The sequence below is a fragment of the Heterodontus francisci genome, chromosome 17, assembly GCF_036365525.1.
Source record: "Heterodontus francisci isolate sHetFra1 chromosome 17, sHetFra1.hap1, whole genome shotgun sequence".
Lineage (NCBI taxonomy): Eukaryota > Metazoa > Chordata > Chondrichthyes > Heterodontiformes > Heterodontidae > Heterodontus > Heterodontus francisci.
In genome coordinates, this window is record NC_090387.1 from 66650690 (window position 1) to 66672226 (window position 21537).

The 21537-nt window shown below is 43.8% G+C and overlaps 1 protein-coding gene across 4 annotated transcripts in view; it reads right to left on the minus strand.

Moving 5' to 3' along the window:
* slc9a5 (solute carrier family 9 member A5) overlaps nucleotides 1-21537 on the minus strand; it is a 309427-nt gene that overhangs the window by 37288 nt on the left and 250602 nt on the right. For 2 of the 4 annotated variants that reach the window (XM_068049563.1, XM_068049565.1), the window contains exons 11-14: nucleotides 12298-12383; nucleotides 6466-6592; nucleotides 5372-5548; nucleotides 3620-3692 (exon numbers count right to left, since the gene is read on the minus strand). In XM_068049563.1, the coding sequence (XP_067905664.1) occupies nucleotides 3620-3692; nucleotides 5372-5548; nucleotides 6466-6592; nucleotides 12298-12383 (463 nt within the window). Of the gene's footprint in view, nucleotides 1-3619; nucleotides 3693-5353; nucleotides 5549-6465; nucleotides 6593-12297; nucleotides 12384-21537 lie in introns of all 4 variants that reach the window. The other 2 variants (XM_068049564.1, XM_068049562.1) reach the window with 2 other exon arrangements.

The window sequence follows — 21537 nt, forward strand, 5'->3', positions numbered from 1 at the left end:
AACAACTGGGGGAGGTAATGTATCTCATACTGACTCATCTTCTTATGGCATTTACTTGGGCTGAGATATAAATGAGGGAGACTTGTTTCACAGATGCAGCCATGCATCTGTCATGAATCTGTTATTATCTTCCTGTCTTTGGAATAGCAGTGGCACCTTCACCATGTGGCACACCGTGTCGTGACACCCAGATCACACAAAGCAATTTTGAAATGTAGCACTTACCTTGGCTGAACGCAGAAGGTCATCGACCCTCTTCTTGCACTGCACCCAGTTGTGTCAGGTGACCCCACGGCTGCTGACGTCTGCGATCTCCGTCCAGTCTGCTTGGTCAGGCGGGAGGACTTCTTCTTACCATCGCTGGGGAAGAGGACCTTCTGCCTTTCCCTTGCAGCCTGGAAGAGAATCAGCAGTGAGGCATCCCTGAAGTGTGGGGCCACCCTTACTCCAACCTCTGACATCCTCAACAGTCTTCCCAGGGGTGTTGTTTGTTGACGTTGCGATTGATGTTAATGTAGCAATGTTTCCAAAGAATGAGTTGCTACAGAATGCAAGGAAAACGTGAATGCAGGCTGGCAGCTTTTTAAAAGTGGCACCAGCACCTGCTCAGAGATCAACTGATGCCATAATCGACATCTTGCCTGCTGCCCCCATCACATGATTAGCGGTGACGGTTGCCTCCATTATGTTAAATGGCTGTCCGTTGGCACGTCCGCTCACATGACACTTGGGACCACTGCCATTTTGTGCAATCGTTAAATTCAGCCCATCCTGTGGTAGAGTTGAGTGCAGGCCAAGCAGAACTATGTCACTGCCCTCTTGATGAAGTGGAGCCTACAAAAACAGCTGTTTTTTGAGGCCTGGGTCGATTAATATAGCTGCATGAGCAGTGGGTAAGGTGCCCATGTCCATCTATGGTGTAAGGGAAGCTGTTTTGCATTCCTCACAATTTCTTCTTCATCCTCCAAATGACACTAAAAGAGTTTCAGACCACTCAGTATAGAACAAATGCAGCTGACTGAAATAAAAGCCAACCATAAGAATTAATTTCAGATAGATCAAACTTTCTAGTGCAATAGACTTGCTGAATATCCTCCTAACCCAGCCGTACAATGTATATGAATAGGAACAGCTGCTGAGGGCCAGCAGCAGGAAAACAGTAGGAATGAATACATTTATTATAGGGAGATACAGAAGTACCAGTGACAGGAAGGATCCCTATGATTAAGTACAAGTATCGGTGGAAGAATAACTGAGCAAATTTTATAAAATTCAATCTTTTATATCCTGTTCTGATCTTAACTTGAGGATCACGAAGTTCCGCTTTTATCAATTTTCACCATAAATTCCTTATTTTTTCAGGTTCGGGAATCAGCAAAAAATTATCCACTGCTGAGTTTTGAAGAAAGGCTTTGAATTCTCCTTGTTTGTCACACAGACTTCAAGATGCATGCACATCACGTTCAATGCACGTTCTATGTATACATAGCATGTACAGCACACAATCTGTGTGATGTGATGTGCATGTGACCCAATGTTTAGGCCAAGTATAATGCCAATTAATGTCTTTGGTAGGCAGATTGAATCTACCTTCCATCAGGCCAGGACTCAGGCTATAAACCAATCGGCATGTTATTTGGCTATGGACCAAGAGCTGGAAGGTGGGATTAGGCTGGATTACGCTTTTTGGCTGGCATGGACACAATGGGCCAAATGGCCTCCTTCTTTGCCATAAACGTTTCTTAACTTCTATACATGTGCAATGCTTCATACCACTGAAATGTTTAAATCTGTGCTATATGAATACATGGGAAAACTTTAACTGTCTACAGAAAAGGGTGAAAGGAGTACTACCCACAGGGAAAAAAAAATGTGACTTCTAGAATTAAATCCTTGAGCTGGTTAGGATTTGACAGTTACTCAGCAGTTTCGTTGAACATTAGCCCTGACCTTCTCCTGGCTACAGAATCAAAGGCAAGTTATAGAATTAGAACAAAGTGGTACTTGTGCAGCGGCCCTACCATAGTGTCCCTGACATCATCTTAATTCTTTACTTCAAATTTTGAAACAATTTTATTTTAGCTGTAGAAAACTTCTGTTTCTTCAGATTGTTTAATAATATTGTAAAGTCATGCTTGTGGCTCTAAGAATTGGGATAGTACAAGAGGGGCTGAATTTTACCAGCCATTTGGGGATGAGCTGGGAGGCAGGAAGGCTGGCAAAATTGTATGGGAAGGCACGAGTGGTGTGCCCAGCATTTTCTTGATGCCATGCCATTTTGCCAGCGGTGGGAAAGCTGACAGATCGCCCACCCGTCTGGAGACCAATTGAGCCACTTAAGTGGCCAATTAAGGGGCTCTTCCCACCTCTGTTGGCATTTTACCAGTGACTGGGGAGCCCGGGTGGTGGGGGGCCTCCTTTGCGGGCACTCTTTAGTGCATGGAAGGCCCCCCTGGCAGCAATGGCTGCTTCTGCAGCAACGGCGCTGCCTGCCCTCAACGACCGCCTCCCCCCCCCCCAATTTCCGGGGCCTGCCTGACTGGTCCTGGCACCGCACCCCCCCACCCCCCCGCCACCAGACTCCACTTATCTGATGTTGAGGGCACCATCGATGCGCCCACATCCTCCAGGTGCAGCCCCAGCAGTGGCCACTGCTAGTGGAGGCGCTGCTGAGACTGCTGAGCTGCCTGACCTCTGATTGGGCCGGCACACCTTGGGGGCGGCCTGTCATCCATAACAGGGACAGCTGCCGCCGGCAAAATGTGGCCCCACTTTTCTGCCTGCCAACGCAGGGTTGCTGCCTGCCAGCAGCCCCAGCAGCAATGGACACCTCTGCTAAATCTGGACTGAGAACTAAATTTGCTTAGCATTAATCAATTGTAAATTGGAAATTAAGAGGAATTTTTCCTGCATACTCTACTGTTAGCAATAAAATTAAGGTGCATTTTGTGTCCACCCAGTTGAGGATATAGTATTAAGGGGTATCAATCTCCTTGGGTGAGAGAATGGTCAGTTTAAACTCATAAATATTTCTGAAGATAGATCTTAGAAGTTCATCACGCTTTTAAACATTGTAAAATAAAGACTATGTTAGTCCTGGGGTTTTAAGAAACTTCAAATGTGAAATTGTAAGTTTACTCTCGCAGAGATCCCAAAGACATATAGGTTAATGTGGAGTTCAACTGCCCTCCAGGCTTTCACTTATCCTTTCGGCACAGATTGACCTGACTGAATCAAGGATCCTACAAGTCTTCACTGATATATCGAAAAGACTGCTATTAGAGAGATGGCCCTGGGCTTCTCTCCATAAAACGTTTTCTGAATGGGACATTGAAATAAATACACATTTTTTCATTAAGAAACTCTGAGACATTCTCCTTGTTGACTCCTAACTGCAGCAGTATGTGTATATTTAGTGAACTCTATAGGCCTTCTGCCAATTTATCTGCTCCAGTTATATAAAGTGAATGAATGAAGCACTGATCTCATGACGGGCAGTTAAAGAAAAACACTCCAATGTGCAGTATTTTAGATTTCAGGAAACTACACAGTAAAGACTGTGAGGAGGGAAAGATTGCACCTTTAAAGTGTAATAGAATTAAATCAATCACACACCTACCTGTATCATGCCAGCTGACATTTCTCCGTAATTTATCATTAGGTACTTGACCATTTGTACCTTCAGCATTTCTCTGTTGGAAACCACATAAAGGACTGATTTAATTCAGCATTAAAAGATGGACACACACTCATAACAGATTTTTCAGACTAAATCATAACCTTAAAATTAGGAGCAGAATTCTATTCATGTTATTCATACTACCATGCCATCTGTGCTTGTAAAGAATGGATTTCAAAGTGACACTTGATCTGTTTGTGTGAAATTTTGTGCATTGTGTGGCGTGAGGGTGGGGGAATTCTGGAAGCCCCAATCTAAATCTGAAACTGTTCCACCTGGTGCCTCCAGTGGTGAGTCATCACAGGGCTGTATTTTCCCAGCCTTTTGGAGATGGGCTGGGAGGGCTGGCAATATGGCAGGGAAAATGTTTTAAGGGGAGCCTGACATCTTCCCACCACCATGCCATATTGCCTGCTGGGTGGCCAATTGAGCCAATTAATTGCCCAATTTAAGGGTCAGTTCCCACCCCGCTGGCATTTTATTGGCATCAGGAGGGATCTCTACTGTGTGTGCAAACCACCAGGTAAACTGGGTGGCTTCCTAGAGGGATCCGGGTTTGGGAGGGGCCTTCCTTGAAGGGTGCTCCATGGGCCATGGAGGGGCCCCCGGCAGAATCTTATTCCAAGGCACTGCCACTGGAACAACACACACCCTCTGTCCACCCCAATCATCGGGGCCTGCCTGGCGCCGGCTTCCCCAAAAAGACACGCCCATCTTGAGGCCGCCACGGCATTTAGGCACCTTCTCCTTTGTGATGCAGCCTCAGCAGCGGCCACTACTGTGTTCCACGTGATCCCGTTGGTTTTCTGTCAGGCGAGTTGGATTAAAATTACCCCCGAAGATTCTCTCCCTGATGGCTCCAAATTAAGAAAATTGAAATCAAGCTGTCTTGACAAAGTTGACCATAGTTTATAGAATTAAGCCAGTTCTGATGAAGAGTTAACCAATCCTCTCTCAGATACAGACTGACCTACTGTGCATTTCCAGCATTTCCTGTTTTCTGGCCCTGCTTTGAGAGCCTCTGCTCAGAAGTCTTGACTATAAGTAGGCAGAATGAAGATGTTAATTAACTCTTCTGAGGTTGGCATCAATGCCAAAAATACCTGGTGGCTGCTTTGATCTTGGAAACACAAGCTTGCCAGTTGAGATTGTTCTTGGGATCATAAAAATATTCATTTAATCAGAACAATATGGATTTTACCAGCATCTGATTCGACCTTTGCAGACTGCAGGGTAAAGTTGAAGTCACTAATTTTTGCAGTGGATGGTACACCATTGGAGGAAAGTGGCTACTTCATTAATGTCATTGGAGGACTTGATTTAATCTGCGCTTATATGAGACCATTTAAAGGAAGACAGAAAGAACTTTGTAATTTTTCTGGGAAGCGTTATTATTTGTAAAAACTAACATGCAATAAAACTGAAGCGGAACTAAACGTAATGTTCAAGGGGCTTCATGTCTTTTACATTCTTTGAGCTTGGAGCATACCACATGCTTCGGCTTACCACTCACTAAAATGAAAGAAAATATGCTTGTGGTGAGGGAAAATTGTATAGTCAAACCCACTTTCATTTCCTTTCAAGTTGATTTTTTTCCTGCAGCAACAACTGTGGAAAACTTTTCTTTTCCTGAAAAATTGTCAAAAGTTTTAAAATGTAATCCCGACTACGTACAATTGAAGGGAAACTTGCCCTTTTTTGACACTTGTGTTCTTTCTTATGCCTGCATTTGTTCTTTGAAGAGTATACGTTATGTTTGGTGGATTTGAACGACTCGAGACGACTTCTCATGTTTCGCTGGAAAACCTCCCTTTCTTGCCTTTCTTGTTCACCTTGAGCAATGAAGTGCCTGCTGTAATTCCCTTGATACTGGTATAACATGGAACAAACATTAATCATAATAAAAACAGCAAGTAAAGTATATGTTTAGAGTGCCAGCAATAGAAAAGGTTATTAACTGTCAAATTGCATTAATAGTACAGAACCTTATTTTTATGGTCCAGTAATTAATTCAGCATGTGCTATTTCTCAAATTAGACCCTGGATTCATATAATACATATTTGCTTTCTTCTTCAGTTTTATGCTTTAAAATAAGCTGACAGAGGCTGTGGGTATCCATGCTACTGTGTTGCCCAAGATTCCCAAAATGTTGTTCTCAATCCCAATTCAAGGAGCTGAGGGAAGGAAGAAGTATTTCCTCTGTTGGATGGGGGAGGGGGAAGGGGGGAGTCGGATAGAAGAGTCTATTTTCTGGCCTTTTATAGAGGAGTTGGCAAGATTCAGCAGTAGGCCTAAGCCTCTTGGCTGGAAGTGACTGGGTGAAAAAAGAGAAAAGAAATACAAGAAAGCCAAAAACAATTATATTCTTGAGAGCTGAGTTATCTGCAGATTAAAGCCTCTCTGTCCTAAATTTCACCAATTATGACATTTTCCTGCATTGTCTTTGAGTTCATACATTTGGATACATGTACATACTTATAGCAGGTCCATAAATACACAACTGGAAAAAAACCCTCCTCATAACATGCTAAGCAGGGCCTATTAGATAGCAAACATAAGAAGAAATCATTAATTATTTTTCTTTCTTTAGTCTTGGGACACAAAGGCCAACTATGGCACCCTCATCACTCTCTGGCTGAAATCAGCTAACAGGCCACAGATCAAACCCAAACCCCTTCTGTTCCATATGGGGCATTACCACTACATTTACTAACTGAGGCATTAGATGATATGTGTCCCACTGTTATTTCGCAGGATCCCTGCATGGTTTATAAAAGTTTCTTACCCTTCTCCTTGGTTTGTATAGATTCTCTCTTAAGACATGGTGCATCACTGTGTCTTCCCGATCTCTGCCGCTCCTCACTGTGTCAATCACTTGTAAGTCTAGACAGACTGCACTGCCACTCTCCCTCCTGACATATGTAAACAAAAAGCATGCATTATAATACAATTCAATGTCTCTATTTTTAATTAGCGCAGCTGCTAGTGCAATGTTGTAGCAGTCAACAGACCACAGCTCTGGAGGTTTTTAAAATACACTAGCAACCTTCATTGACGGATAGTGATCGATCACTGCCAGGCAGCAGACATCAGCAATCACAGAGGAGTCTATGAACTATTCAGCCAATCTCCCAGAGGTGATATAAAAACAGGTGAAGGTGAAAATGAATTAAATGGAATTAATCCTAAGTAATTTACACAAGTAGTTTAAAGTAATTTAGGCATATTCTAAAAATTGGCTTGCTACTTCAAATCAATGTAATACTGAAAACTACAAATACAAGAAGGCATTTAAGGAACAAAAAAGCACAAAAAACATTAATTTTGATGCCCCATTTGCAATGGTTTTTCCATTTTGTTTTTAGCTTCATTTTACAATGAGATAAACTTTGCCACACTGAAAGTGTGACAAATAAAGTCACTTTAATGATGGAAAATAGGGCAGAAGTGGGCTAGATGGATAAGGAGGATGGCAGCCATTTTTCTCCTCTGTTGATGGTTAGCTCCTCTGACCTTTACTGAGGTATTAGTGTGCAGGAACCCGCAGCAGAAAACTGCTTTTAAACATGCCACCGCTTGGCACTAATTTACTGGTTCCATTTTGAAAAACCACAAATTTGGATTGTGTGGTGCATGGAGGGTAATGAACAGTGGAAGGGCTGGTATTGCATTAATCTCATTTACATAAAGTTGTGCAGAGGAAAACATTGTAAAATCAAGTAGTTTTTCTAATGGCTAGTTCTTTATGAATCCTGAAATGGCATGTTAAGCAGTTTGATTATTGTTTTGGTTATGATTATTAGATTAGATTAGAGATACAGCACTGAAACAGGCCCTTCGGCCCACCGAGTCTGTGCCGAACATCAACCACCTATACTAATCCTACACTAATCCCATATTCCTACCAAACATCCCCACCTGTCCCTATATTTCCCTACCACCTACCTATACGAGTGACAATTTATAATGGCCAATTTACCTATCAACCTGCAAGTCTTTTGGCTTAAGGTAGTTAAGGTAGTTATGGAAAAGGACAAAGATGGACCAAAAATAAAGGTACTGAATTGGGGGAAGGCTGATTTTAAGATGATAAAACAAGATCTGGCCAAAGTGGACTGGGAGCAGCTGCTTGTAAGAAAGTCGACATCAGATCAGTGGGAGTCATTCAAAGAGGAAACAGTGAGAGTTCAGAGCCAACATGTTCCCGTAAAGGTGAAGGGTAGGACCAATAAGTCCAGGGAACCCTGGATGTCAAGGGATATAGAGGATTGGATCAGTAAAAAAAAGTAAAGAAAGGAGGCTTATGGCAGATTCAGAGTGCTGAAAACAGTGGAGGGACTAGAGGAGTATAGAAAATGTAGGGGGGTACTTAAAAAAGTAATTAGGAGAGTGAAGAGGGGACATGAAAAAACACTGGCGGTCAAGATAAAGGAAAATCCTAAGGCGTTTTATAAGTATATTAAGAGCAAGAGGATAACCAGGGAAAGAGTAGGGCCCATTAGGGGCCAAAGTGGCAATCTGTGTGTGGAGCTGGATGACATAGGTGAGGTTTTAAATGATTACTTTTCATCTGTGTTCACTATGGAGAAGGACGATATAGGTGTAGAGATCAGGGAGGGGGATTGTGATATACTTGAACATATTAGCATTGAAAGGGAGGAAGTATTAGCTGTTTTAGCGGGCTTAAAAGTGGATAATTACCCAGGCCCAGATGAGATACATCCCAGGCTGTTATGTGAAGCAAAGGAGGAGATTGCGGGGCCTCTGACACAAATTTTCAAATTCTCTCTGGCCACAGGAGAGGTACCAGAGGACTGGAGGGCAGCGAATGTGGTACCATTATTTAAGAAGGGTAGCAGGGATAAACCAGGTAATTACAGGCCGGTGAGTCTAACATCAGTGGCAGGGAAATATTGGAAAAAATTCTGAGGGACAGGATTAATCTTCACTTGGAGAGGAAGGAATTAATCAGGGATAGTCAGCATGGCTTTGTCAGGGGGAGATCGTGTCTGACTAACTTGATTGAATTTTTTGAGGCAGTGACGAAATGTGTAGATGAGGGCAAAGAAGTTGATGTAGTCTATATGGACTTCAGTAAGGCTTTTGATAAGGTCCCGCAAGAAGGTAAGAGCCCATGGGATCCAGGACAATTTGGCAAATTGGATCCAAAATTGGCTTAGTGGCAGGAGGCAGAGGGTGATGGCCGAAGGTTGTTTTTGCGAGTGGAAGCCTGTGACCAGTGGTGTACCACAGGGTTCGGTGCTGGGACCCTTGCTGTTTGTAGTGTACATTAATGATTTAGATGTGAATATAGGAGGTATGATCAGTAAGTTCACAGATGATATGAAAATTGGTGGTGTTGTAAATAGTGAGGAGGAAAGCCTTAGATTACAGGACGATATAGATGGGCTGGTAAGATGGGCGGAGCTGTGGCAAATGGAATTAAATCCTGAGAAGTGTGAGCTAATGAATTTTGCAAGGACTAACAAGGCAAGGGAATATAGAATGGGTGGTAGGACCCTAGGAAGTACAGAGGGTCAGAGGGACCTTGGTGTACTTGTCCATAGATCACTGAAGGCAGCAGCACAGGTAGATAAGGTAGTTAGGAAAGCATATGGGACACTTGCCTTTATTAGCCAAGGCATAGAATATAATTAAGGGCGGCACAGTGGCGCAGTAGTTAGCACCGCAGCCTCACAGCTCCAGGAACCCGGGCTCAATTCTGGGTACTGCCTGTGCGGAGTTTGCAAGTTCTCCCTGTGACCGCGTGGGTTTTCGCCGGGTGCTCCAGTTTCCTCCCACAGCCAAAGACTTGCAGGTGATAGGTAAATTGGCCATTATAAATTGCCCCTAGTGTAGGTAGGTGGTAGGGAATATGGGATTACTGTAGGGTTAGTATAAATGGGTGGTTGTTGGTCGGCACAGACTCGGTGGGCCGAAGGGCCTGTTTCAGTGCTGTATCTCTAAAATAAAAAAAATAATAGCAGGGAGGTTATGATGGAGCTGTATGAAACGCTAGTTAGGCCACAGCTGGAGTACTGTGTACAGTTCTGGTCACCAACCTATAGGAAGGATGTGATTGCACGGGAGAGAGTGCAGAGGAGATTTACCAGGATGTTGCCTGGGCTGGAGCATTTCAGCTATGAAGAGAGACTGAAAAGGCTGGGGTTGTTTTCCTTGGAGCAGAGAAGGCTGAGGGGAGATATGATTAAGGTATACAAAATTATGAGGGTCATTGATAGGTTAGATAGGAAGAAACTTTTTCCCTTAGTGGAGGGGTCAATAACCAGGGGGGCATAGATTTAGAGGGGATTTGAGGAAAAGAACTTTCACCCAGGGGGTGGTTGGAATCTGGAACGCACTGCCTGAAGAGGTGGTCGAGGCAGGAACCATCACAACATTTGAGAAGTATTTAGATGAGCACTTGAAACGCCATAGCATACAAGGCTACGGGCCAAGTGCTGGAAAATAGGATTAGAATAGTTAGGTGCTTGATGGCCGGCACAGACACGGTGGGCCGAAGGGCCTCTTTCTGTGCTGTATAGCTCTATGACTCTATGACAAGAAGTAATCAATAAAATCTGATGGCAGTAAATAGATTTTTCGCATTTATATGGTTCAATAAATCATAGAAACTAGTCACAAAATCCATTTGCAAATATTGCTTGTCACAGACCTTAGTCATTAAGTCTCAACTTCACATAAATAGCAGACGTGAGGAAAAAACACAATGAGCCAATGTTCCAATTCTTATGATTATTATTGGAATAGAGATGATCACTATGACAGACTGTGTAATCTTCAACATGTAATATTCAAAACTTTATATTAAAAAAAATCACCCTGTCAAAAAAAACTGGTAATATCACAGGAACAGTTAATCTATCTTCTGGTTTTGCATATATCTATGTATAAAATCTTGTTTTCCCTACTTATTATCCAGATTTAGTCTAGTTAACAAACTAACCTGACATCTAACTTTACAACTGTTGGAGGATTATGTGATGTCTCCATTGTACCTGACTGCTTTTTCTCCAGTCACTACGAGTGAAAATATTTATATTTACCTTCCCTCTTTCACTCCCGCCAGCACCCAGACCAGGATATACCCATTTATTGACCATCATCCTTGCAAACTACCACCCCACCTCCAACCCCCCTAAATGTGCTGTCACCTCCCATGTTTGAATCCCACCAATCAGGTTTCCGCCCCTGCCATGTTACTGAAATGGCTCTTATCAAAATCACAAATGACATCCCATGTGACTGTGACAAAGATAAGCTATCCCTCCACATCCTCTCGACCTGTCTGCATCTTTGACATGGTGGACCACACTATCCTCCTCCAACGCCTCTCCACTGTTGTCTAGCTGGGTGGAACTGCTCTCACCTGGTTCCATTCTTATCTATTTAATCATAGCCAGAGTGTTATTTGCAATGGCTTTTCTTCCTGCTCCTGCACTGTTACCTCTGGTGTCCTCAAAGATCTATCCTTGGACCCCTCAACTACATGCTGCCCCTCAGCGACATCATCTGAAAGCACAGTGTTAGTTTTCACTTGTATGCTGATGACACTCAGCTCTATCTCACCACCACTTCTCTCAACTCCTCCACTGATGCTAATTTATCAGACTGCTCATCTTACATCCATTACTGGATGAGAAGCAATTTCCTCCAATTAAATATTAGGAAGACTGAAGCCATTGTTTTCTGTCCCTGCCCCAAACTCCGTTCCCTATCTACTGTTTTCACCCCTCTCCCTGGCAACTCTGTGAGGCTGAACCGGACTGTTTGCAACCTTGGTGTCATATTTGACCCTGAGATGAGCTTCCAACCACATACCCACACCATCACTAAGACTGCCTATTTCTAGCTCCATAACATCGCCCGACTTTGCTCCGTCTCAGCTCATCTGCTGCTGAAACCCTCATTCATGCCTTTGTTATCTCTAGATATGTCTATTCCAATGCATTCCTGGCAGGTCTCCCACATTCTACCCTCTGTAAACGTGAGGTTATCCAAAACTCTGCTATCCATGTCTTAACGGGCACCAAGTCCCATTTCCCTGTGCTTGCTGACCTACATTGGCTCCTGGTCAAACAATGTCTTGAATTTAAAATTCTCATCCTTGTTTTCAAATCCTCCATGGTTTCAGCCCTCCCTATCTCTGTAATCTCCTCCAGCTCCACAAATCTCCAAGATCCTGTGCTCCTCTAATTCCGGCACCTTGAGCATCACTGATTTTAATCGCTTCACCATTGGTGGCCTCGCCTTCAATTGCCTCGGTCCTAAGCTCTGGAATACACTCCCTACACCTCTTCACCTCGCTTTCCTCTTTTAAGACACTCCTGAGAACCTACATCTTTGACCAAGCTTTTGATCATCTGACCTAATATCGTCTATGTGGCTTGCTGTCATATTTTGTTTTATAATGCTCCTGTGTGTCTTGGGGCATTTTATTATGTTAAAGGTGCCATATAAATATAAGTTGTTGCTATTGTTGTATACCTGACCAGAGAATGCGCAACACTCTCCCGAAAGCAAATTGAAAAATGTTGAACTCTCCAGCTCTGGAATACAGAAAGAAACACATGCCAGGAGGATGACTTGTACTCACAGGAGGTTTGTTACGGATGTTTCAGAGAATGATGTTCTACTTGGCATAGATGCAAATGTGAATTTTCCTGATGACATGTGACCTCCCTTAAAAGATAATACAAAGTTACATTTAATTTCAACAGGTCACTAAATATATTCACTTTAGTCTAACAATCAAAAATAAGGAAATAATTTGTACTTACCTATTAAATAACAGAATTAAACTTTACTGAAACTTTCCCAATGTGTATGGCTCAGAGCTGTAGCAGGCAGTGCATTTATCCACTGAGATAGAAAGTAAATTGATTTCCATTTGTTAATGATAAAAAAGTGATGAAAAATAAAATAAATTTATTTCCTTAACAATGCAGTGGTGTATGCTCTGGGCTATCCAAACCAGGGAAGTAAGATTCGATCCTGGGTCAGTGCTGAATTATCTGTACTCAGGTGGGCTTGTGATGGCCCCTTAATAAGTAGGCTCAGTGCTCTGGACTAGGGAGAGGAAGAAAATCATTAGTCTTAGTTCCTGTGCCTGAATCAGGGACTTTTACATATGTATTAGGAGCAGAAGTAGGCCATTCAGCCCCTCGAGCCTGCTCATTCAGTAAGATTATGGCTGATCTGTTTGTGTCTCGAATGCCACACTCCCATCTACCCCCAATAACCTTTGATTCCCTTGCCTAACAAGAATCTATCTCCCTCCGCCTTACAAATATTCACTGACCCCGCCTCCACCACCTTCCGAGGCAGAGAGTTCCAAAGTCGCAAAATCCTCTGAGAGAAAATATTTCTCCTCATCTCGGTCCTAAATGGGCGACCCCTGCAGGACTCCATTCGTCACATCCTGCCAATCTGAAAAGGCCCCATTCATGCATACTCTCTGTTTTCTGCCAGCTAGCCAATCTTCTATCCATGCTAATATGTTACCCACTACACCATGAGCTCCTATTTTGCACAATAATCTTTTATGTGGCACCTTGTCAAATGGCTAAAAATAACTGTCGTGACATGGAAGGACGACCATTCTGAATAAATCATTTAAATCCAAGTTTTGGAGGGCAAATTGCAGCTCCAGGATATATGATCTACCTACTTATATAAAAGTAAAATACTGCAGATGCTGGAAATCTGAAATAAAAACAAAAATGTTGAAAATACTCAGCAGATCTGGCAGCATCTATGGAGCAACAGAGCCAACATCCCAAGTCTGTGAAACCACCCCCCCCCCCCGCATCAGAACCGTTCTGATGAAAGGTCACAGACCCGAAACATCAACTCCGCTTCTCCCTCCACAGACACCACCAGACCTGCTGAGCACTTTCAGTATTTTCTGTTAAGGGTTGGGAAATTCATATGTATGGATATCAGGTGAGGACAGGCTCCAGCTTGGTTACAGTGCTTCCCATAAGTGAAAACACTCCACCCACACTCAGTGTACAGAGACACACATGAAGAAGTTAGCTGAGGTAATGAAAGGCTGCCTTGTACCTATAGAACCTTTAGGAGAAGAGGGAAGTGGTGAGGAGAAAGAGTAGAAATAAATCTCTCTTCTTTTGAGGTGTCAGTGTCATGCATGCTTACTCAGCCGAAAGGAAAGACCAGTGACCTGCTCCCAGCTTTCTAAAAATTGAATTGTTTAAACCACCTAACTGAACCCAGCATCTGATATTCTCTCCCTCTCTGTTGGGAAGAATTTACCAGTGTTCAATATCTTACTCCAACAGTTCACCTGATATCAGGCGCCTGATTTTCAAAGCCCGTTGAGTGCGGGTACGGAGGTGAGTGCGATTTGAAGGTCACGTTCCTGGAGGTCAGCACTGGTCCCGCTGCCAGCAGAACGCAACACCATTTTTAAAGGCATGCTGCCAGTGAGGGAACGGGTCAGGCACTGCTTCCATCTAATTGCCCGTTGAGCCCATTAAAGAGCTCATTAACAGGCTTGTCAGTATCAGTGAGCAATGTTTGGAAGGCTGGGAACAGGGAAGACCCCATGGGGAAAATACAACATGGTTATGAAGCGGTGAACAGTGTGGGGGGCCATGAGGCTATGGGAAGGGCTGATTAAATTAAAGCAGAGGCAGCAAATAAAGTTCAGCTGCTTCAGATATGCCTCAGTGTAACTGTTTCTGCAGCTGGAAGAGTTGAATTTCTCATTCGTACGTGGCAGGAAACGAGAGAGGAAGTGAGCCTGCGGGCATCACAGGGCAGCTGGAATTTGCAGGGGACGGCCTGGTGATGCACAAAGCCCACCTGAGGGAGGTCAGATGGGAACAGGTTACTCTGACATTGGAGCAGCCAGGATGAGCTTCAGTAGATGGAGGCGAGAGGAGCACAGCAGGGGACTGCAAGGAGAGAAAGGCACTACCAAAGACATCGGGTGCACAGCCCAAGAGTCAGCTACCTGCAAATAACAGAGTGCCAGTGCTGTAGGAGGCTGCATCTATCAAGGCAGATAATCTCGGACCTGTGTGTTCTGGTCCACAATGACCGGAGGCCTCACAGCCCCCATGGCAGTCCCCTATCTGCAGCCGTCAAGGACTCCGTCGCCCTGAACTTGTACGCAACCGGGTTGTTCCAGGGATCAGCTGTGGACCCAGGTGGTATCTAACAGTCAGAAGCTCATCAGGCCATCTGGCAGGTCACGGATGCCCTTTCAGGAGGGCAGGGTCTACATCTACTTTCAGACTGACAGGCCTTACGCTGGATTTCCCCAGGTGCAAGGCATCATCACTTGCACCCATGTGGCAATCAAGGCACCCAGCAACCAGCCAGTGAAATCCATCAACAGGAAGGGCTTCCATTCACTCAACGTCCAACTGGTCCACAAACACGAGCCTCTATGCGTACGCTCACTTTCCTGGCAACTTGTTCATCCTCCCTCAGTCCAGGCCCCAAAGTGCATGGCTGGCTCCAAGGGAACAAGGGAAATCCCTGGAAGAGATGACTACTGACCCCTCTAAGGAGCTTCAGACAGAGGCACAGAGGCGAAAGAACCAATGCCACCTGCTCAGCAGACCAACCATTGAGCAGGCCATCAGGTTTGTGAAGATGTGTTTCTAGTGCCTGGAACGATAAGATAGCACCCTCCAATACCCTCCTGCAAGGGCCTTGGTCATTGTGGTGGTCTGCTGTGCTCTCCATAACATGGCCCTTCAGAGAGGTGTGGACCTTCAGGACAGTGAGCCTCTGAAAGGGGTGGAGCGGGAGGTAAGAGGAGAAGAGGGGGTGGAGGAGGATAACACTGAACAATGGTGCCCCGCTACGCAACAAGGTGGCCTCCTCCTGCCACCCTCCAGGAAGTGGACCTCCTTCCTCTCCCTCATGGCCTCCAGAATTAGATCCAAGTGGGCATCGATGTAGAGAGAGTCTGCCCTGCCCCTAGTGCCAGGCCTCTAGCTCCCCTGTGACATCTCGCTTCCCTCTGGTGCTGTGAAAGGTAGATCTCTCCCTCAGAACAACCAGCAGCCTCAGTGATGGCTGCCGTGGAAGTCTACATGAGCACAAAACGTGATCTGACATACTGCCATTTCAATTCCACTGGCTTGAAGAGGACAGGAAACCCATCTCCATACCAATTAAGGCTTTCCCACTTGTAAATTGCAATCTGAATCACCTTCCCACAGGAGGCAGAATTTAGACCCAAAACCAGACCTGTTGCCCGCCTCCATAATGAAAATGCAGCCTAAGAAGTTTTCTCTCTGAAGAGTTCTAACAGTGGTGGAATAACATGCAAAGCCTTGCGCCCCACCCTAAAATAGTCCTTTTAACTCATCATTTTCAGGCATGCAAAACTAAAACCCACATAAATGAAATTCTGTTACAAGTAAATTTTTGTCAGTGCTGTTTCTAATTCTAGGTGTTGCTCGGTCAGTAATGTCATTGACATGTACAAGTATTTTACAAGTTACTCTTTTTCTTCATCCTATCTTATTCAATACAACAGGATTCCACTGTACATTCCATTGGCTTTTCGACAAACTGAAAACTGCTTGTAAACAGTGGCTGAAGGTGATCGCAACAGTATGTCATAGCCATCTTAGAACAAATTCCATCCAACAAAGGCAGTGTCAACATTGTCAACTATAACAATAAGAAAATTAACCCAACGGAATGAAAAAGTGACTATTTTCAGTGTTATGATAGTGATTCTGTTTTTTGTTAAAAATATTTTTTTGAGGATTTCATAGTCAAACTGAAGAAATGTTGGACCAGTCTTCTTTTTCAAGAAGGTCATCAAGAGGACACTGAAAGAACTAGTTTGAGACCAACATTTACATGACTCAAGTTAAAAATAGAACAGAAACCCTGGTGACTGGGGAAATGTGGGCAGAGAAGTGACAGTCGCACGCCTGTCAGAGCAGCAAAGCTTTTGGTTTAGTGTCAGTGTTTACCTTCTGGAATGAGATAAAGTTAGCTCCTGCTGCTGAAGAAGTGTCACTGAGGAACAGACGAGATTCTTACTGAATGTTTAAAGAGTTAAGCTTACAGAAGAAGAGAATTCCTAAGGAAGAAGACCACAACATAGCTCAACTTTTCAGCACCTCTCTAAAAAAAAACCCGAGAAGTCCACTATGTCAACTCATCTCGTCTTCTGTCTTTGAAGAAAAGCCTGCTAAATTAATTCTCAACACCGCCTGAAAAGAACTGTTCTAAAAGATCCCAGTGACCCATCTACGTGTACCTGGAGGCAAGACTGTATGCCAGTTTTGGAACACAACATATCTCATCTGCTGTTTTTTTCAAGAATGAGCAAGTATTCAGCCCAAGTGTTTTTTTGTCTGTAACAGAGCTCTAAACAAAAAACCCTTTTTTTCTGGTTAACCAGTATGTGTGTGTGTGTGTGTGTGTGAGAGTGAGTGTGAGAGGCTAAGATAAAAAGGGAACTTTAAAATTTCAATGTGTGTGTTTATTTTTTTACTTCATTACTGGTTTAGACTTGTTTTATAATAAACTGGTAATTTTGTTGTTCATTAAAGAAACCTGGTTAGTATGTTTTATTCTGGGAAAAATAGAGTATATGATTGACTGTATCGGTAAGTGGGTAAATTTAAATATATGTTGTAACCGGTGTACAAGTGAGACTAGAATAAACAGTGCACTCCTCCCGCCTTGGTCGTAAACATCAGTAAAACAGAGATTACTGAGTGATTTGTAGATGTGTTTAAAATTTTGAAGGGATGGGACAGAGTAAGCAGAAACAGATGGTTCCTGGTGGTTAGGGGGTTTACAATAAAGGAACATGGGTATGAGATTAAATTAACATTTAGGAAAACAGGAGAAACCTTTCTAGACAGTGGGTTGTGAAACTGTGGAATGCATCACCAGAGTTAGTGATTAAAGTTGAGATGATGTCAATATTTAGGAATAGATTAGATAGGTGGTTGAATGAAAGGGGTTAAAGAGATTATGGGAACAGAGCAGACATATGTGATTGTGTGTGGAGGATGAAAATCAACACCGACTGGTTGGGCCAAATGGCTTGCTTCCATATTATAATTTCTATGTAGACTTTGTACAAGAATATCACATAGACACAAAACTCCATTTGTGAATATAGTGGACATTATGACAATTTTGACTTTATTAACCAGAATTGAGATGTTTGATGCTGATATTTGGCTTAGTAAGGAAAGGGCACCCCGTTTCCTGAGGGCAAACAGCACTATCTCAGTACATGATCTTTATGGAGAGGTCACTCCATAGTTGCCTCACAGCGACTGACACCACTGACCACCTCTAGGCGCTTACCCATTGTCTCTCGAGACAAGGAGGCCAAAGAAGAAGAAGAAGATCTTTTAAGTGTTCCTTATGGAGCTGTACTCCTTACATCTTTGCTCTGACTTATGTTGATTTATACAAATATTTTGTTTGATCTATTGTACAGTCTGCACTGCAATAGCAATCGACCAAAGAAGTAACAAAAGCCTTTTTTATTATTATTTTAAAGGATCTATAAGTCAGATAATAGAATTCAAGAGGGAATTCTATTATCTGACTCATAGATCCTTTAAAATAATACTGAAAAGGAAGTGGCTTTTAAGTTTCCCTTGTATATCTGTCAAAGAAAATCACAATGATCGTCATGTTTGATAATGCCATTCACAAATGCGCTGTTGGAAATTTTATCCAAACAAATACAGGACAACCATCAGAATAAATAACCACCAGGATTTTCTCGCACTGTTGAACAAGGGAAACTTGAAAGAGTCCACCTTGCCAATTTCTTGTAAATGACTTATCAAGTAATCAAGGTATTGAAAAGAGAATGCAAACCAATTGAAATTATATCACAAAGGGAATGTTACCTCTCTAAAGTTCCCATTGCACAATGATTGTTTTATGTGTAATAGACCTAATAAAATATTTGCATTCATTCTAATCTGGATTCAAGATGCTTGATTGCAACAAAATACCTCCTTTACAGATAGTAGCCAGCACATTTAGACACTTGGCAGTGAGCTTATTTAATTCACTAACAGATCAGTAATGCTGCACAGTTTGGATTGAACTGAAACAGTTTTGGTTTTGCATGAAAGCAAATTGCAGTGTCATTCAGTATGCATTTGTCTTAACAAAATACATGAAGGGTGGGACACTCAAGAGGTATCACTCTGGCTTTTCACTAGTTACTACTAGAATAAATTGCAGTTTAAAGTTGTCAAGTGATCAAGTAGGTCACCTTGAAACTTCATAAATTTCATTTTTAATCTTATTAAGATGGCAGAGTTGACTATCTTGTTGGTCTTTGTGAATGTTAACATTCACCCAGCATTCAGGTGCCATTGCTTAGAGCTCTCTGTGTATACAATTTGTTTCTCTGGCTAGGGAGAGTCGCAGATTTGGCAGTATAACTTGGGACTGGCAGCCCTTAAGTGAATATTGGTGGCAAAAAATTACTTATAGCAAACCAAAAAAAAAGTTCCCAACAACAATTAATAGCTTCCTCATAATCAGTTCTGTAACTAGGCTTGACAAAGGCCAGAATTTAACCGTTTGTGGCAGGGTCACAGAGACAGAAGTGGAACTGGGTGGTGAAGGCCCTCCCACTCTGACCTCTGCTCCATTGTGATCGCATGCTGTCTGGTCAATTAGCAGCTGGCAGGCGGGGTCACCAACGAATTCAAAACCGGGGTAGGAAGGTAAGGTGGTGGCCACGTCTTTCTGTGACCCAGAAAAAGCCCTTTAAATATGCCACCATCACACGATGCATGTATGCAAATCCCCGTGCCACCAGGGTAATGCCGCTTTAAGGGGTGACCCTTCCCGTTGGTGCAGAAAGGCCACTCAGTCCTTCCCCCCTATTAGGCCCCTTTCCAATGAGCACGCTGCCAGGAGGATAACTGCTCAAGGGGGCATCAAGCCAACACAAATGTTTGCTCTTCTCCTTCTGTGCTAATAAACAAAAAGGCTTCAGTGAATGTCTGCCAAGTACAGTAGGCCTCTACAGCTGCCACCCCCGTTGCCACCCTTTAAATGCTGCCAAGGCTCCAATCCCATGTGGCCTGTGTGCGGCTCGCAAAATTCTGAGGGGCACTTAAAATCGGTGTCAATTGCCTCCTCAACTATCTTACTTGGCCTTTAAATTACTCATTTGCAGATGGCGAGTGGAGTCCTCACTCAGCTTGCCATCTGCCCTTGGTAAAATCACCTTCTGGCATCATGACGTCGGAGGCGCGACCCAAAAATATCTCGTGCTCCATCGCCGTCCGTTTTGAACAGGTAAAGTTCCAGTTAAGGTCTCTCATCAAACATTTGGTTATAATTGAAATAAACAGATCTATTCAGCAAAGCATTATTTCGCTGGAGAACGACAGTTCCATTTCAATAAGTCAAAAATTTAAACCTGAACGTCATTCTTCTTACCAACCTCTATTGTCTTCTGATTGGCTGTCAACAAATTATAGTTAAGATTGATGCTGACGAATGAACAGCCATACAATACTTCATTCTTTTCAGCAATTAAACATCTTCTTGATTTTCAAAGTATGTACCCCTGTATAGGGACAGTTTTGTCATCATTACAAATGCAAAATCCGAGCCTTTGGGTTGGATTTTACCTTAGGCAGACGGGAATTTGCCACCGGCATTAAAGTCAGTGGCGAACCTGTTTTCGCCTAGCCCGGGGATCCGTCCCGCATTTTACGGGTCCCCGGGCTTTAATTGTTACGAGGCGGGACTTCCACCTGCTTGAGGGAGGAGGTCCCACCTCAGCGAGCTGCCGGCCAATCAGCGGGCCAGCAGCTCTTAGTCCCAACAGCGCCATTGGGAGTGGTGGCCACTGCTGGTACTGCAGCCCAGCCGACCAGATGGAGCCAGGAGCGAAGGTACGTTGGGCATGCCTCACTAAGCAGATCGGTCCTTCCCTGGTGAGGCTGGAGTGGTCGTTTGGGGGAGGGGGGCATCTTGGGTCCTGGGGGTGGGTTGGGAGATGGGGGTGGCCCTACATCAGGCACCCTGTGCCCAACTGCCATGGCCACCCCCACCCCGGCACGCCGAAAGGCCGGCAGCAATCGCTGGGCGGCCTTTCATGTCCCCAGCACGCCTGCTTGCCATGGGTAAAATACCCATGGAGGCGGGCGAGGGGCCTTAAGTGGCTGTTAAGTGGCCACTTAAGGGCCTTGATTGGCCTCAGGCGGGCAGGCCGTTTCCCTCCCCCCCGCACCCCCCGCCCGACCCCCGTAAATTTGACCGGAGGCAGGAGTGGGGTGGGTAGGCCTCCTGGAACCTCCCGCTCAATTTTACGCTGCCCCCACGCCACCATCCGACCCTCTGGGGTGGTGTAAAATTCAGCCCTTTATCTCTCTGCCCTCCACCCTCTCACAGACCTTCCCTTTTGTTCTTTTCTCCGCTCCCCACTTTCTCTACCTCTGTACTTGCTAAAAATCCATTCCATCTCTCATTTTTTCCAGTTCTGATGAAAAGTCTTCAACCTGAAATGTTAACTTTTTTTCACTCTCCACCAATGCTGTCAGACCTGCTGAGTTTTTCCAACATTTTCCATTTTTATTTCCTTTTCATACCATACGTCTTAATCTTATCAACAAATCTCTTGTGTTACCTTATCAAATACCTTTTTAAAGTCTATTCACACAATATATATTGCATTTCCTTATACTCTGATATTTTTCCAAAGAATTTTCAGACATTCCTTGTCTTTTACAAAGCTTTGCTCACTGTCCTTAATTAATCCATTTCTTTATGAGTATTAATTTTATACCATACAATGGACCTAGAGCTCACAGAATGCGGGGTGGGAGTC